Source organism: Rhinatrema bivittatum, chromosome 19 (genome assembly GCF_901001135.1).
Source record: "Rhinatrema bivittatum chromosome 19, aRhiBiv1.1, whole genome shotgun sequence".
NCBI classification, from domain to species: Eukaryota; Metazoa; Chordata; class Amphibia; order Gymnophiona; family Rhinatrematidae; genus Rhinatrema; species Rhinatrema bivittatum.
The window spans coordinates 19,801,920-19,820,468 of NC_042633.1; the positions used below are offsets into that span (position 1 = coordinate 19,801,920).

Sequence of the window (18,549 nt, forward strand, 5' to 3'; positions counted from 1 at the left end):
CCTTCTTAATACTTGCATTGTGCCAAAGGCCGCCTCCTTCTGGAGTTCATAGGTATATTTATTGGCTTCATATTAAGGTGCATTTGGAAATTCTTCTTAATCAGACCAATGATGCTCAATATAACTGAGACTATTTCTGTCGGCAGTCTACTATTTTGTGATGCAATTATCACTCTCATCCACTGCTGTGTCAAATCTTGATCTAATGGGGTTTCTGAAATAACTCTTTGTCCTTCCCATTGTATTTGTGTTTCTGCCAGTTATCTCTCTTTGGGCCAGATTAAGGCTTTTCTCCCATTTTTGTGTCTATGGGAAAATCCTAGTGAATCAGGTACTTTGCTGGTCTGATTCTTTATAGTTGTTTTTTTTTATTATCACTTTGCATTCTGTTGTTTCTTTCCCCTGGTGCACTGGTGGATTCTCAGTCATTTTATTATTTTTATATACCAACATTCAATCTGAAATATCACATTGGTTTACATTCAGGTACTGTAGGTATTTCTCTATCCCCAGAGGGCTTACAATCTGAGTTTTGTACCTGAGGCAATGGAGGGTAAAGTGACTTGCCCAAGGTCACAAGAAGCGATAGCAGGACTTGGAACGCTGGTCTCCTGGGTCGTAGCCCACTAGGCTATTCCTCCTCCCTCCATCCAATGATGCTTGTTCACTTTCATATTTCAGCACTATTTGGGTCCTTTAATACCATTAAATATGTCTACAGGCTTATGATGGTAGCTCTGTATGTGTAATCAATTTCAAGAACACACATACTGCCTTCAAGTCTAGGGATGTACAATCTCAGCATATTCTGATTCTTTTAGATTACCTGATGGGCTTGGAGGAGCTTTCTTGTTCTTAAATCCAATTGTTCAAGCTATTTATGGGGCCAGTTTACCATTCCAAAGGTGTATAAGAGTGCAGGAATTGTAAGACGATTAATAGCTGTTGATGCATTTTTCAGTATCAGCTTCAGTCTCCTATAGTACTGAAGCTGACATTGAAAAGTACTGATCTTTTCTCGCAGGACTTTATGCCACATTTTTCCCCTGGTGCAGCGTTTCCCAATGGGTTTCTCATTCAATGAGAGAGAATAATTTTCGATTTATAATTATAAAAGAGGGCAACTGCTGGGTCTAAATATGGAAATGGAATGGTACTCTGATTTAAGAGCTCAGTAATAGATGATGGGCATGGTTGGTTAAATGTATTTATTTAGGTGTTTTATATACCGTCGTTCCAAAAGAAGATCACAACGGTTTACAAAGTCAGCTTTAAAATTCTTGGTCGACATTCACAAACTTTGTCAGCTTTCCTACTCTAGATCAACACAACAGCAGACGAATATTCTCGTTCATATCCATACATATTCTAGGCCAACACATCGGCAAATATATAATCTAGTAAATATGCATACATTTTCTAAATTTGACGCAACAGCAAATGCAGATTCTAATAATGCACTTTACGTTGTTCGGTCCTTATTGCTCGCTCCGCTAACATTGTCTCTGGTACTGACAGTGAAGTTATCGGCCTCTTGGGATTTTATGTTAAGTCGTATGCATTTCTAAAGGGGCATGCTTTCAGTTCACGCTTGAAACTCTTTATTTCTCTTATTTGATGTAATGACTCTGGAAGACAGTTCCATAACTTGGGGCCCATTATGGAAAACATTTGTTCTCTTTATTTGCGTTTGGTGCGTGTTCCGAATAGACGGCACCTTTAGAAGTCCTTTGGTTTTGTGATCTTAAGGTTCTCTGTGGTGTGTAATGTTGAAGTGACACTCCTAATAAGCATGGGTTATTATTGTTGATGAGATTGAAAAATGAGGGTTAATACTTTATAATGAATTCTGAATTGTACAGGAAGCCAGTGCAGTGCTATCAACGAGGGGTTGATGTGGTCAAATTTCCTTGCCCCTAGTAAGAGTCTAGCAGAGGCGTGGGAAGTAGCAAGCAGTACAGCTTGTGAAATGTTATTACGAGGTATTGGAGGTGTTTGAAGCCATCTGTCTATTAGTTGACTTATAGGAATGGTGTCAATAGAGAAAGTGGTGTGATCCTCTGATGTAGGAAACCTCATGAATTCTGAAACATAGACCTGTGTCAGGGTGTCTTTCTAAGTTAAGTTCTACAGTTTTTAAATTCAAATATACATACATATGTATAAAAAAAGGCTTGTGTGGGTTGGTCACACTGTCATGTCTGTCTGTGGCCAGAAGATGACAACCTGAACAGTGGAAAGTGTACTGTCTGCCAGCCTCCCACACACTGTCACATACACACACACAGGTTCCCCCACATACATATATCAATTTTAAGAAGTATATCTGTTATGAACAAGACAACCTGAGCAATGCCAGGCACTGTTAGTATATGTATTTAAAAAATCTCTGTAAAATTATAAATTTAACAGACAGATGATTATAATATGGATGTTAGCATTAAGTCAAAGTGATATTAGCTCAAGTTATGAGTCCCCTATATACTCCACTCTGTTGTTTTGACAGCGAGCAAGAGTTATGAGAGGCTACATAGATGGTTGATTCAATCATACTTGTCCAGCTTGCTGGTAAAAGGCTTTGGTCATTGGCTACCACAGAGCCAACTTGGCTGAAAACAAAAGGTTGTGTAATGTCCTATTGCAATGCCATTTTACTTGTAGCTAGTGCTGCCCTAGAAAGCTTTGTAGCACATATCTTCACATTCAAATATCAGCTGCTGGCGGCTGTTATTAATGATGGCATGTTGGCGATCTGTTCCTTGTCCCTGTGCAAGTATCGAATTGATGAGGGCAGTGTTATGAAGGTGGCAAACTGATGCTGGTTTAGCACTAAAGGTGCTGGGGGTATAGTGTTAGCTTGGGTGATGTGATTCGAGATGCCTGGCAAAGGAGGATACCTGAAGAGCTCCATTTAGCAACCCCCCCCCCCCCCCATTATCCAAGGTCAATTATTAAGACTCAGTTACTGCTCCCTCAACCAACTCTCATTTAAGAGATAGATGGGGGAGAGGAAGGAGGCACTAGTTGGACAGAGATGTGGCAGGGCAAGGCTGGTAGATATGATAAAGGAAGAAGGACATTTATTTATTTATTTTATTTATTTAAATTTCTTATATACCGGCATTCGCGATGGGAGTCGCATCATGCCGGTTTACAAATAACAAGGTGTGACAACAGAATAAATACTTAATAACTTAAAAACATTAACATGTGATAGAAGAATAAGGTAGCAGTTACAATAAAACAGGGATAAAATGCAACTTGGAATGAAGAGAAGGCAAAAGAGAGATTAACACTGAGATAACAAAAGAATGACCAAGGTAAATAGAACCAAGGTAAATAAACCTGCCTCATTAAAAAAGAGAGAACATTATTGAGTTGTCAAAGGTTTTTCAAACTTGAAAGTTGGGAAACATTTTTAGGCTCCAACGTAACAGTTTGCAAGTGGCACCATTCAGTCAAGCAATTGGGGCACTTGAATCAGAGTGAAGACCCTCTTTCCCCACCAGTAAGTGGGTAAGCAAAATCCTGATTGCCAGAGAGAGCTTGTGATTGATGGCTGTGAAGTCAGAGTGACCTGTGCTATCTCCTTGACTTGTGCTCTCCATAGGTGAGACATTACTCCTGCAAATTATGGCACAGGAGGGGGTAGATGACTATTAAAGAGAGTCGCAGGTGGCCCACACTAACTTCCACAGGAGGACCTTTCTACCAAGAAATATTACCGCAATGCAGGAGTCAGCGGGTACATGGAAACTAAAGAATCAAGCGGTCAACACAAAACCGGCAGGCTAAACTATGGGGAAATCTTAATGTACCCTATTCTATCCTGTATTCTGTCACCCGTGTGCCCCTGGAGAGAGAAAAAACAAACAAACCAGGGAGGCAGGGAAGACTGTGATACCAATGGTGAAATACCGCCTTGATATTAAGTGGTACAATAGGACACATTCTGGTGGTGACCCAACCCCCCCCCCGACCCTGCACTGACCCCGATCAGGGATTATCTCAACCATCCACAGACAGGGCCTGCCGCCAGCCCCAGGTCCAGGGCAGGCTTTCGCTCTGCTGCAGCTATGGTGTGTGCGGTTCCTGCCTGCGGAAAGAAACCGGCATTACAAGCCCACAGGTGCAATGGGGAAAAGCGGGAGAGATTAAACCAGGGCCTGCATCAACCCCCCCAACGCAAGCAGCCGACCACCATCCTACCCCCAGGCACAAGCGCCATTAAAAAAAAGAAACACCTGACCGCCCAGCGCCCCACATACAGGGCAGCTGGAACGATTTTCTTTAGAAGGCGAAGCAACGGAAGCCTGCGCCCTCAGACGCGGGGGGATGATGGTTGGGGAGGACATCCTCCATCCCCTTCCCTTCTACCGAACTATCGCGGTTCTTAACGCCAGTTCCCGCGCCTTTGCGGGGGGCGCGAGCGTCTGTGAAAAAGAATGGGCCACGTGCTCTGCGCGCGCGAGAAGAAGGCGGGTAGGAGGCCTGCGCAGGCGCGCGCCACTTTTTCATTCGGTGCCCCCCCCCCCAACCGTCACTAACCGCACGGCTCGCGCTTGAAGAGTGGGGGGGAGACTCGAGGGGAGGAAGGGAGGGGAGAAAGAGATCACGTGTCCCTTCTCTCATCCTGTCTATTTTTTTTTTTTATCTTTTTCTCAGCTGCCCCCTTCTTCCGGGCGGGAGATGGTTCCTTCCGCTCCCTTCCTCTTCCCCCCCCCTCCCCCCGAGGGGGTAAAAATGGTTCTTTCCAGTTTCCCCTCCTCCTTTTCCCAGGACCTGCAAATGGTTCCTTCTCTTCCTCGCTCCCCTTTCCTCCTTTTGCACCAGGAGCCCGCGCCCCATGAAGCTGCAGTAACTTAATTTCCCTCTTCCCCCCACTAGACTGGAGAATGGTTCCTTCCTCCCTGGAGGTGTGTCAGTCTTCGCCCCCCCAGCTACCTGACCCATTATCTCTAAAGCCCTATGAAACCAGATGTCTTCCCCATCCTCTCCACCAGCCTGCCAAGTGCTGATATCAGTCACACTGGGTGTCTAAGGGCATGAGCAGTAATTAATTTGGGCCTCCTGGTCCTTTCTCTAGGACAGAGGATCAAGACTTGCATCATGAATATGCATGAGATATGTGCATACAAATGTATTTCATGCATATTCATTGTGGAGATCCTAAAAACATAATGTGCTGGGGGGGTGGGTCCCCCAGGACAAGTTTGGGAACCTCTGATGTAGGACACTTGTGTCTACAGTGCTCTGACAGGGGTTCTCTGCCCAGTCCTGATGACACACCTAGCCAGTCAGGTTTTCAGGATATCCACAAAAAATATGCAAGAGATAAATCTGCATGCAATGGAAGCAGTGCATGCAAATATATTTCATGCATATTCATTGTTCTGAAAACCTGGCTAGGTGTGTCCCCAGGATTAGGTTGAGAACTATTGTTTTAAGACATAAAGCACAGGGGGTAGCAATGTCTCCTGCAATTTGAGAGGAGGGAATGAAAACTGGGGAAGTTAAGTGAGGTTGCTGATGGGTAGTCTTGGGTTTGGGGGGTTTTTTTTTTTAGGGGTATGGGAGGGGAGAGGTTTACCCCTATATCCCCAGTGCAATGCAGTATTTGTAGTCCCCGCCTCACTTGTTTGAAATCAACACTACAGATCCCAGAATGCACTGAGTGAGTGGGTGTGAGTAATGCATTAAAGCCATGAGTGGCCTAAATTCTGTTCTCAGAAACTCTGTCCCTTGGTGAGTAAAGCTAACACAGAATGTGATGGCAGACAAGGTCCATAGGGCCTATTCTGGTCTGCCCAATATCATTCCTGGGGTGTTGCTGTAGGCTTTCCCCCTTGCTTCTTTGTGACTACAAATCCTCTGGGCTTATCCCAGGCTTTCCTGAATTTGGCCTCTGATGTTTGTCTCCACCAGGCAGGCTTCTCTGAAGGGTACAAGGTCTACAGTACACCAAAAGGTCCTACGAGACAAGACCTGCAGACTTACATATGAACACCCTAGCTTAGAGGAGAGGAGAAACAGGGAATATATAATAGAGACATTCAGATACACCCAAAGATTTGAATCAAACACTAGAACCAAACATTGTATTGAGAGCGTAAAAAATGCACTAGAATAAGTCACAGTATGAAGGTCCTGGGAGGTAGATTCAGGATCAGCATCAGGAAATATTTTGCAAAGAGTGGTGGAAGCATGGAATGGCTTTCCAAGGAAGGAGATGAAGGCTGAATACAATAAAGCAGGGCTATCCCAAACCTGTTCTGAGTTCTCACAGCCAGTCTGATTTTCAGGATATCCACAATGAATATGCATGAAATAAATTTACATATAGCGGGTCTCCATGGTATGCACATTTATCTCATGCATATTCATTGTGGATATCCTGAAACATCAGCTGGCTGTAAGGTCCCCATGACAGGTTTGGGAAGCCCTGCAATAATGGGTTTCAAGAAAGCTTGAAATATGATTGCAGGATTCCTGGCTGTGAAGAAAGGAAGGGAAAGCCAGAAGTTAACTGGTGGAGAGAGAAAGGGGTCTGTGATACCGCACTTAGAATGCAATTTGGCAGACTTAGATGGACCTTAAAATCCTTTTTTAGCCCTTATGTTCTGTGTTTTTGTTTGGGGTTTTTTTGCTAGAGCCTATACTAAGGTGGCTGCCTCACCCCAGATCAACCCAACAGGCTGATCCAGTCTCTGCTTTTACCCCCTCCTGCATGCTGGGATTTGTAGTACCCATCAGAAGAACTGCAACTCCCTGTAGGCAATGGGAGGCAAAAACCAGGACTGGACCAGCATGTTCGGGTGTGCTGGGATCTGTCTTTTTCTGTATCTTGTCTCCACGCATGGGAGAGTACCCGGTTGGCTCCATTTTTATGTTTCTCTAAACAATGAAACCCAGAAGTGTAAGAATTCCTATACTCAAAACCTATATAGATCTCACTTGAAAATATGGGATTTTGCTGAAATTATTTCCAACAACGATTCATCTCTCCCCTGAGGAAGGAAGATTCTTTTATCTTCCGAAACATTGCAATGTCAGGAGTTTAACAGTCAACATTGTGGGAACATCTCTCAATCAGCATCCCATTTACTTTTTTGAAGACAACTTTAAAGATGTGTTGTTGTCCAAATTATATAAATGATCTTAAGTGCATAAACATTTTTTTTTTAAATTAAACCAAAAAGGAGATTAAAGTGTTTGGGGTACACTTGTAGTGAGAGGAGGTCCCTCACTAAACCAAGAATGACTGATGATTAAAAATATAAGCACTTGATATGGGCAAAATTGCAACCTAGCATGATAAGCCTATCAAAGTCTTGGTATGATGGTCATTCTTTTATGAATTGACATTGATATGCAATTTCATGTAGACACATCTGCTATCCTTTCAAGTGAGATCTATATAGGTGTTTCCATTGTTATTTTGGCAGGATCTTGCAGATCCAGTCCTGGTCGCATGCACATACTTGTGGATCTTAAGGGGTGGGGTTCCTATTTACGGCATCGTTCCGAAATCTGACTGTAAAGTCCGCGGCAGGAGGCTGCACATACCGAGATTCAGATAAATCCACTGCGGCCACTGCACCCCTTTCGGGTGGGGGTTAGGTACTAGGGAACTCAGAACTACAAGTTTATGCATGCACTGAGGCGGCTGAGTAAAACCCAAGACTTGGATCAGCCTGTTCTGGCAAAAAAAAAAAAAAGCCTGTTTCTTTTTCCTCTCTGCTGTGTCGGTCTGTCTGTCTCCTGCGAGTGCCCCTGCCTTTTTCCTCCCTGTCTCTAGCTGGGGCACCGGTTGCCAGCCGGAGCATTTTCCCTGCAACACTGCCTCCCACCCCTCCTGCAGCAGCTCCTGGGAAAAAAAAAGGGGGCAGTGATTGCCAACAGGAAGGAACAAGGGGTGGGTGGGCGAGCAGCTTTGCATCTCCTCCCCTCCCTCTACCGCACTTTAAAGACCCACAACACATGCATTGCTCCCCCCCCCCCCAAAAAAAAAAAAACAACAAGACAGGGGGACAAAAGCACTTGTCTTCAGAAGCTTGCAAAGATTTCCCTTTTTCTGGGGGACACCCAAAACAGGCAAGATGGCATGAAAGCCAACTTTTCCCCTTCTGCTTCCGATGCCAGCCTCTCTCCCCATGTCTCTGCCTCCTTTACTCCAAGCAGCAGTAAGAAATTCTCAGCTTTTGTTGGTCCCCCATGCTTTCTTCCCCTCCCTGCCCTCTGCAACATTTTTCTTTGTTAAAAGGGAGGGGGTGGGGGAGATAGAGAAAACAAGAACAGCATAGGAAATGGACCCAGAAGACTGCTTCCCCGTTGTACCCGGGGGAGAGTGAGAGATGAAGAGCCCCCGAGAGAGAAGAGGAGGCACTGACAGACAGAATGGTAAATACTCTTAATTAATCAGAGCATGGCTGAAATGGAATAGAAAGTCAAACAGCAATGCAGCTTTTCTGCTCTGTGCAGCCTTTCTCAGGTTCGTGTGCATGTGGCTTGCTTTCTTTGTGTGTATTTCTGAATGCATACTGTATATATGGGGGGGTGTGTGCATGAGAGAGAGACTGTGGCTGCATTGCTCAGTGTCCATACAGGGAAGCTTGCTATTGGTTTCATGCCACGCCTTTCCTGCTAACTTTATCCAAAGCGCTTTGCAGGCATGGAGGAACTCTTGCTGCAGCCTTTTATTAGAAAAAGAGCTGGATCAGTACAAATCCTTTTTGTTTCCAAAAAAATTCCCAAAGCTTTTAGATTTGTAATAGATCCTAAGGGCATTGGAAGTGCTGTGCTGGATGGGATTTATGGCCCATCAAGCCCAGCCTTCCTATCTCCAGTCTGGGTCACTTGGAAATACCCCTCAGATCCCAATGAGGTGATCCCTTCCCTGTTGTGCAATTCGAGACGTAAGAGGTAGCAAACCCCCCCCCCCCCCCCCAACACACACACACACACACACACCCACCTGCCTGCCTGTCTGCCTAATAATTGTTCATAGACCTGTTCTCAAGAAGTGTGTCCAAACCATTTTTTTAAAACCTAGCTATACTTGTTTCCTTGCCATACCACTGTTTAGCTTAATTGTGCATCCTTGCAGCCACCTCTGTGGTGGATTACCATTTAGGAAAGCCAGGCCGTCATCTCCTTTAAAAATTAGTGGTTGTGTCTGTTCACAGACATTGGTATATAGAGAGAAGAGGCATGAGCCAGTGTGGGTCAGAGTGCTCTTGACTGTTTGGGGTAAGTGGGGATCCCTGCATATTACAAGTGGCTGCAATGGTGGTCCAGCCTCAGAGGATTCTGCCCTTCTTCCAGGGCAATCAATCAGGGGAAGGCAAGAGGGGAGGGCAAGAGAAAATGAGGGTAAGATCTATGCCCCCTTCCCCATAACCAAAAGCATATGACCTGTTACTCAGAAGAAATGAGTTGCAGATCTTAGCAAGTTTGTGCGTGGGGAGGGGAGATAAGGAGTATTAACTGGAGAGAAGGTAAGTGACTATAACTTGGTTTAAAAAAATTGAAAAAGTCAAAACAGTAGTTTGTGAGAGAACCTAAGATTTTCGCCACTAGTCCAAAGTGAGACCAATTTGGGAGCACGAGTGGCAGTTCTTCCGCTAGGGCACAGGAATTGTTTCCTGTTGGCCTTATCTTGGATCACCACTAGGGATCCACAAGAGACTCAGCTGTAGAAGGTTGCACACTGTGGATTATTGGTCTCCCCCTTCATCTTAAGCTATAGTGATATGGCAGTATATCACTATGTTAATACAGTGGGTTCAGGGCTGGAAAAATCCCCAAATCCTAGGTACTAGATCGCCCAGGAGCTTAAATTTAGTGCCATGGAGCCACAGAGCAAGAACCACTGCTGGGCCAAGGGAGCCATCGCTGAGGCTGGGACTGGAGGAGCTGCTGCGGTGGCAGGGTCCAGGGCTGTGGAGGTGCTGCCGCAGCCATGGCCAATTAGCCACCGTCAGAGCCACTTGGGGGCTACATTAGAGGCAGGAGGAATAGAAAGGGGAAGAGAGCTTGGTGGAAGGGATGCAACAGCAAGGGGGAGAAATGCAGGAGGGGAGAGCAAAGAAAGTCAAAGCAAAAAACATGAAACAAAACGACTTCTAGGAAGACAGGGAAGAAGCTAGTCTAACTTAATAACCAATCTAGGGACATGTTCAATCAAAGCAATCAGCTTTTTCTGAGCTGTTTTTTATTTTTACCCTTTTTATGCTTATTATTATTATATTTTATTGTTCACATTTTCAATTTCTTTTTATATTTTTTTTATTGCTTTTAGTCTTTTGTGTACACTGTTTATGTTCTTGTTACATATGTTTTTATTATGTATGTAATTTTGACTTTTAGATATAAGCAGAATATACATTTTTTGAAATAAAAAGGAAAAATAAAAATACATCCATTCTTTTTTTCCTTCGCTCCTAAAAGGTTTGGCCTAGGTTGTCAAAACCTGCTTGAGTAGTCTACAACAATGTCTGGGTGGGATGCTCGAGTATGATGATTTCATGCTTCTCTTCAATATAGACCATTCAGCATCTTGTGCAGAATGCATTGGATGAAGCATTAAGAACTTGCATTGGGTAGCTTAGCAGAGAACCCACCACCTTGAAGGGGAAAGCCAAATAGAGGCTTTACCTCTCAGGTGGTGAGGGGCAGGTGACTTTCTGAAGCTGCCTGCAGATTAGAAAGCAGGTAGCAGGAAAACAGATTAAATCTGTTTCTTGAACGGGGCTTATATTTTTTTTTCCCCTCACTAAATAAACATATTGCTATTTGTTCATTAATCCTAGGTGCACTGAAAGTGCAGAAATGCCAGTGATCTTCTGATTCCTACTGAATGGATCTTGACACACAGGAACTGCAGAGCAAGAGGCCAGTAGCTGGGTTGGATTGCAAGCTTGCAGCCAGCGAGGTAACGATGCCTCATCCAGCGAACTCTGTAGTGGAACCTGCCAGTGACATGACAGCGAAGGTGTCTGAAGATTCTATGACCCGCCAGAATGTGGCAGGGCACCCTGGGAAGCCAAATGGCATGTTGGCACAGGCCAGGTACACAACAGCCTGCGGGGTTACCCTCAGCTGGGATGCAAAGTACACAGATGAAAGGAAGCCAGGGGTAGAACACATAGGTGTCTTGTCTTGCCCCTCTAGTGCTACAAGGAAGCGAGCAGCAGGAAGCCCAGAAACCCCAATACTCAGAGGAAAGATAGATGTTTCTAAGTACAGCCGGGGTACAGACTCTGTCAAAGTTCCAGTCTTTGGAAGGACGCAAAACATGGAGATGAAACATTGGCCAGGTCAGGTCAGAAGCCCGGCATGCCGATTTCTGCCCCAGAAAACCAATTCGCGGGTGCTGGCATTAGGAGCCAATGCTGCTGCCATTAAAGGCCCACCACCCATCTCCCGCCACCCTGCCCTGCTGAAAACCTTAAATGGCCACTGTGCCATGAACCAGTCAGCCCTCTTTGTAGGGGGCAGTGGTCAGCCAAGCAGTTCTAGGCATCCTGTCGCCTCCTTGGAGAGCTCTCTTTATCATGGTGAGGGCAAAATGGCAATTCAAAGTGCCAAAGAAACTTTGGTTTCTGCAGGTGAGGCCTACCAGGGTGTCCGAGTCAACAGGCAAGCCTTGCTGTTGAGGAAGGACAGCATAGCCCATTTATCTTGTGAGGACTCCTCCAGGATGGCACAGGAGCACAAACCTGCTGGGAGTCAGGGGACAAGGAGAAGCGTGAGTGCGGACAGGCTAAATTTCATCAGTCAGAAGATGGGAGGGATACAGCCCATCAGACTTTATAAGGAGAAATCCCAAAGGGACAGTGGAGACCAGGGCGGCACAGGTGCAGTGGGGACCACAAGGTCTAATGTCCGTTCCCCAACAATACCTGAACGTGGAGAGCAGCCTGGCAGGTTTCTGCTCATTGACAGCAAAGGGCTGCCCTATACTGTGTTTCTACGGGAGTCAAAGTCTTCGGGCCCGAGGGCAGCAGGGTCAGGGATGGAGGCAGCCAACCACTGGGTGGAGGCCCCAGCAGCGCCCAGGAAGTTGTACAGCTGCCCGGTGTGCTCCCGAGTTTTTGAATACCTCTCCTACCTGCAGCGGCATAGCATCACCCACTCGGAGCAAAAGCCACACATCTGCCAGGAGTGCGGCAAGGCCTTCAAGCGCACCTCTCACCTGGAACGCCACAAGTATACCCATGCAGGCGCCAAGCCCCACCGCTGCCCCATCTGCCAGCGCAGCTTCCGAGACGCAGGGCGAGCTGGCCCACCACCAGCGGGTGCACACGGGGGAGCGGCCCTACCAGTGCGAGGTCTGCCACATGCGCTTTGGGGAACGCAACACGCTGCAGCGTCATGCCCGCCGCAAGCACCTTGACACGCCTGCCCCACCGACAGAGGAGAGTGCACCCATTTGCCCCTCGGACCTTTAACCTTACAGAACACTGACAGGTGGTTTCTATTTTTCTATTACCGTATGCTAAATACTAATTTAATAAAGCAACATTACAGGATCATGGAAGATACCTTTTGAAAAACATGGCCTTCTTTAGATCTCTCCTAACTCCCTCTGACGCCATGACGCCTTCCTTCTAGAGCAGCAGCCTGGCCTTCTCCATTGAGGGATGCCATGTGTTGTTGACCCCTTTATCGTGGACCATGGAGAAGGGGCATTCACTAAAGCCAGGAATCCCCCATTTCAGAGTCACAGAAGCAGGATGAGGAAGGTCCAGACACAAGAATGTTATTTGTGTTTTAAAGTTGATAGAATTTCCAACATTATCTGCCTCCTTTACCAACTTCTTTTCCTCGACTATTTCCCTCCACACTCCCCCCCCCCTCCAATTCTCTATCCACCCCCCCCCCCCCCACTACCACCACCATAAAGCACGTGGTCCTGTTTATTTGTAGAGGAATCAATAAACTTTGCTGTTTTTATTGACGATTTGATGTCTCTGATTATCAGTCTTTAGATTCTTGCAAGATGTTAAGCCAACATGCGACAGAGTAATGAACCTGTCTTAAGCGAGAATTCTCAAGTCATGTGCCTCTCCAGTGTGTTTGCTCGGCAGTAATCTTAGGAAATATTTCTTTACAGACAGGGTAGTGAATGCATGGAACGGCCTCACAGTGGAGGCAAACATGGTATCTGAATTCAAGAAAGCATAGGATAAATAAGAACATAAGAACATAAGAAAATGCCATACTGGGTCAGACCAGCATCCTGTTTCCAACAGTGGCCAATCCAGGCCATAAGAACCTGGCAAGTACCCAAAAACTAAGTCTATTCCATGTAACCATTGCTAATGGCAGTGGCTATTCTCTAAGTGAACTTAATAGCAGGTAATGGACTTCTCCTCCAAGAACTTATCCAATCCTTTTTTAAACACAGCTATACTAACTGCACTAACCACATCCTCTGGCAACAAATTCCAGAGTTTAATTGTGCGTTGAGTGAAAAAGAACTTTCTCCGATTAGTTTTAAATGTGCCCCATGCTAACTTCATGGAGTGCCCCCTAGACTTTCTACTATCCGAAAGAGTAAATAACTGATTCACATCTACCCGTTCTAGACCTCTCATGATTTTAAACACCTCTATCCTATCCCCCCTCAGCCGTCTTCTCCAAGCTGAAAAGTCCTAACCTCTTTAGTCTTTCCTCATAGGGGAGCTGTTCCATTTCCCTTATCATTTTGGTAGCCCTTCTCTGTACCTTCTCCATCACAATTATATCTTTTTTGAGATGCGGCGATCAGAATTGTACACAGTATTCAAGGTACGGTCTCACCATGGAGCGATACAGAGGCATTATGACATTTTCCGTTTTATTCATCATTCCCTTTCTAATAATTCCTAACATTCTGTTTGCTTTTTTGACTGCCGCAGCACACTGAGCCGACGATTTCAATGTGTTATCCACTATGACGCCTAGATCTCTTTCTTGGGTTGTAGCACCTAATATGGAACCAACATTGTGTAACTATAGCATGGGTTATTTTTCCCTATATGCATCACCTTGCACTTATTCACATTAAATTTCATCTGCCATTTGGATGCCCAATTTTCCAGTCTCACAAGGTCTTCCTGCAATTTATCACAATCTGCTTGTGATTTAACTACTCTGAACAATTTTGTGTCATCTGCAAATTTGATTATCTCACTCGTCATATTTCTTTCCAGATCATTTATAAATATATTGAAAAGTAAGGGTCCCAATACAGATCCCTGAGGCACTCCACTGTCCACTCCCTTCCACTGAGAAAATTGTCCATTTAATCCTACTCTCTGTTTCCTGTCTTTTAGCCAGTTTGCAATCCACGAAAGGACATCGCCACCTATCCCATGACTTTTTACTTTTCCTAGAAGCCTCTCATGAGGAACTTTGTCAAATGCCTTCTGAAAATCCAAGTATACTATATCTACCGGTTCACCTTTATCCACATGTTTATTAACTCCTTCAAAAAAGTGAAGCAGATTTGTGAGGCAAGACTTGCCCTGGGTAAAGCCATGCTGACTTTGTTCCATTAAACCATGTCTTTCTATATGTTCTGTGATTTTGATGTTTAGAACACTTTTCACTATTTTTCCTGGCACTGAAGTCAGGCTAACCGGTCTGTAGTTTCCCGGATCGCCCCTGGAGCCCTTTTTAAATATTGGGGTTACATTTGCTATCCTCCAGTCTTCAGGTACAATGGATGATTTTAATGATAGGTTACAAATTTTTACTAATAGGTCTGAAATTTCATTTTTTAGTACCTTCAGAACTCTGGGGTGTATACCATCTGGTCCAGGTGATTTACTACTCTTCAGTTTGTCAATCAGGCCTACCACATCTTCTAGGTTCACCGTGATTTGATTCAACATGCATTTGCAGGTTGTGGGCGCTATTAGTTTCAGGGGGGGTTGGACGTGCGTTTTCCACGCGCTATTACTCCTTACTGTATAAGGGGTAAAAATAGCGCGTGGAAAACGCACGTCCAACCGGGGGCTAACAGTGCGCTCCACGCCCTTTACTGTATCAGCCTGTAAAAGAGGCAGAGCAATTGGTAGTGTGGTCCCATGCAGGCAGTGCCTGCTGTCTATCCTGCAATTTGCATTTGAGGCTGTGGGATGGAGAACAGCTGGCAGAGAGAACTCTTCTATTGGTCAAGTTTGTGACAGAGAGCATAGCCAGCTGTGAAAGCTCTTCTGGTTGGTCAGAGTTTGTGAGAGGGAGCACAACGGGCTGAAAAATGAGGTTGCTGACCTCTGTGTCTGGCTAGTAAACTAGGCAGACTTCTGGAAGAGCTCTTCTATTGGTCAGAGTTTGTGAGGGAGCACAGCCGGCAGGAAAGTGAGGTCACTGACTTCAGTGGCTGCCTAGTAAAAACAGGACAGGCAGCTGGAGGGGCTCTTCTGTTGGTCAGAGTTTGTGAGAGAAAGCACAGCCAGCAGGGAAAGCTCTTCTATTGGTCAGTGTTTGTGAGCGGGGAGCACAAGCACATGGGAAAGCTGGGCAACCAGTAAGAGAAACATAGAAACATGATGGCAGAAAAAGACCACGTGGCCTATCTAGTCTACCCATTCATTTAATTTATCTAGCCCTTGCAATTCCCATCACTCTTTCAGAGATCCCCTATATTGATAAGACAGGCTAAGAGAGAATATGAAAAGAAGTTGGCTGTAGAAGCAAAAACTCACAATAAAAACTTTTTAAAATATATCCGAAGCAGAAAGCCTGTGAGGGAGTCAGTTGGACCGTTAGATGATCGAGGGGTTAAAGGGGCACTTAGAGAAGATAAGGCCATCGCGGAAAGATTAAATGATTTCTTTGCTTCGGTGTTTACTGAAGAGGATGTTGGGGAGGTACCCGTAATGGAGAAGATTTTCATGGGTAATGAAATCTGCTTGTGATTTAACTACTCTGAACAATTTTGTGTCATCTGCAAATTTGATTATCTCACTCGTCATATTTCTTTCCAGATCATTTATAAATATATTGAAAAGTAAGGGTCCCAATACAGATCCCTGAGGCACTCCACTGTCCACTCCCTTCCACTGAGAAAATTGTCTATTTAATCCTACTCTCTGTTTCCTGTCTTTTAGCCAGTTTGCAATCCACGAAAGGACATCGCCACCTATCCCATGACTTTTTACTTTTCCTAGAAGCCTCTCATGAGGAACTTTGTCAAATGCCTTCTGAAAATCCAAGTATACTATATCTACCGGTTCATCTTTATCCACATGTTTATTAACTCCTTCAATACAGATCCCTGAGGCACTCCACTGTCCACTCCCTTCCACTGAGAAAATTGTCCATTTAATCCTACTCTCTGTTTCCTGTCTTTTAGCCAGTTTGCAATCCACGAAAGGACATCGCCACCTATCCCATGACTTTTTACTTTTCCTAGAAGCCTCTCATGAGGAACTTTGTCAAATGCCTTCTGAAAATCCAAGTATACTATATCTACCGGTTCACCTTTATCCACATTAACAGCCATGCCGCACATTTTACTCTCAGAAATTAACGCCTAGGCGTTAATTTCAGCCGGCACCAGGGAAGTGTACAGAAAAGTAGAAAAAATGCTTTTCTGTACACCCTCCGACAATATCATAGCGATATTAATTCAGAGGCCCCAAAAGTAAAAAAAAATTAAAAAGTAAAAAAAAAAAGTAAAATCTGCCCGCAGGTTAGAAGACGGACGCTCAATTTTGCCAGTGTCTGTTTTCCGAACCCGTGGCAGTCAGCGGGTTCGAGAACCGACGCCGGTAAAATTGAGCATCGGCTGTCAAACCCGCTGACAGCCTCCTTTTACCGCGGGCCCTCATTTGAATTTTTTTTTTTTCTGAATCGCGCACCCAGGAGAGGGGCCTGGGCGCACGTCGGGAGAGCGGGCGCTCGCCGGCTCTCCCGCTGGGTTTTCTGTATCGCCCTGTTTGAGATACCTCTATTTATATTGTGGTGAAACTCCTAAAAGCTAGTCAAGAAAGGCATCACTTTAATTTTTTTTTTTGGTTTGTTTGTTTACATCTCTTTATTTACAATGAATGATTTATTTAAAAAAATGTTTAAGAGAGAAAGAAGCACTATAGAAACATAGAAACATAGAAATGACGGCAGAAGAAGACCAAACGTCCCATCCAGTCTGCCCAGCAAGCTTCACATTTTTTTCTCATACTTATCTGTTTCTCTTAGCTCTTTGGTTCTATTTCCCTTCCACCCCCACCATTAATGTAGAGAGCAGTGATGGAGCTGCAACCAAGTGAAATATCAAGCTTGATTAGTTATGGGTAGTAGGGGTAGTAACCGCCGCAATAAGCAAGCTACACCCATGCTTATTTGTTTTACCCAGACTGTGTTGTTCAGCCCTTATTGGTTGTTTTTCTTCTCCCCTGCTGTTGAAGCAGGGAGCTATGCTGGATATGTTTGTAGTATCAGTTTTTCTTCTCCCCTGCCGTTGAAGCAGAGAGCTATGCTGGATATGCGTGAAGTATCAGTTTTTCTTCTCCCCTGCCGTTGAAGCAGGATATGCATTGAAAGTGAAGTATCAGGCTTATTTGGTTTGGGGTAGTAACCGCCGTAACAAGCCAGCTACTCCCCGCTTTGTGAGTGCGAATCCTTTTTTCTTCTCCCCTGCTGTTGAAGCAGAGAGCTATGCTGGATATGCGTGAAGTATCAGTTTTTCTTCTCCCCTGCCGTTGAAGCAGAGAGCTATGCTGGATATGCGTGAAGTATCAGTTTTTCTTCTCCCCTGCCGTTGAAGCAGAGAGCTTCAACTATCTCTGACAATAATCCTCCCTCACCCCCCCCCCCCCCCATTCCCTGCAAAATACTTGGGGGATGACAGAAGCAGGGACTGCAAATCCCAGAATGCACCAGGCCATGGGGGGGGGGGGGGGGGGGATCAGGTCCAAAGCCTGGAGTGGGGCTCCAGTAACCAGGTGGCTCTATAACGGACTAGAGCCAATATGGATTGGTACCAGGATCGCCAGACCAGTTACTTTCCCATGTACTTTATTTTCATGTGCTAATAGTTTTGGTTTATTTGGATAGTTGTGTATTACTTTGGCAATCCCTGTAAAACTGTCAATGCCAGTACTACTTAATACTTCTATAGGACCGTGCAAAAAAAAACCCAACAACCCACGTAAGCCACATTCCCTGCTCCTAGAGCTTACAATCTAAGCAAGACAAACACCCAGGGCCAAAGAGACTTGAGGGAATCTCCTTTATTAAGGAAATGATTACAGCGGAATGGTGCTGTAAGCGGGACAATCGGAGATATAAAAGCAGCCTGGAAAAAGAAAAAGATGCCAAGAAAATCATCCCCAATCTTGGGACCAAACATCTCCAGGGTTGGGCTGGGATTAATGTGACAGGGACTGTGCAAGCCTTGCTATCCTTCTGTTTTTTTGGGCTGCAGTTTCGGGCCCCCGCCGTCCAACCTCTTTTAATTCCTTGGTTTCGCTTTATCCCTCTCTTAAAGGGAAGGTTGGAAAGCGTGGGACGCGCCTTTTAAAGATGGCCGAGCCCTTACAAAGGAGCTGCCGC

The 18,549-nt window shown here is 45.1% G+C and overlaps 2 protein-coding genes across 2 annotated transcripts in view; one reads left to right on the forward strand and one right to left on the reverse strand.

The window, feature by feature from the left end:
* LOC115080850 (coiled-coil domain-containing protein 106-like) overlaps window positions 1-18,549 on the reverse strand; it is a 65,307-nt gene that overhangs the window by 13,308 nt on the left and 33,450 nt on the right. The window lies entirely within an intron of this gene.
* On the forward strand, window positions 7,851-12,957 carry LOC115080853 (zinc finger and BTB domain-containing protein 17-like). Its single transcript, XM_029585302.1, is given in 3 exon segments — window positions 7,851-8,400; window positions 10,812-12,274; window positions 12,276-12,957. Coding segments are annotated over 2 exon segments (1,593 nt in total). The 5' UTR covers window positions 7,851-8,400; window positions 10,812-10,858; the 3' UTR covers window positions 12,453-12,957.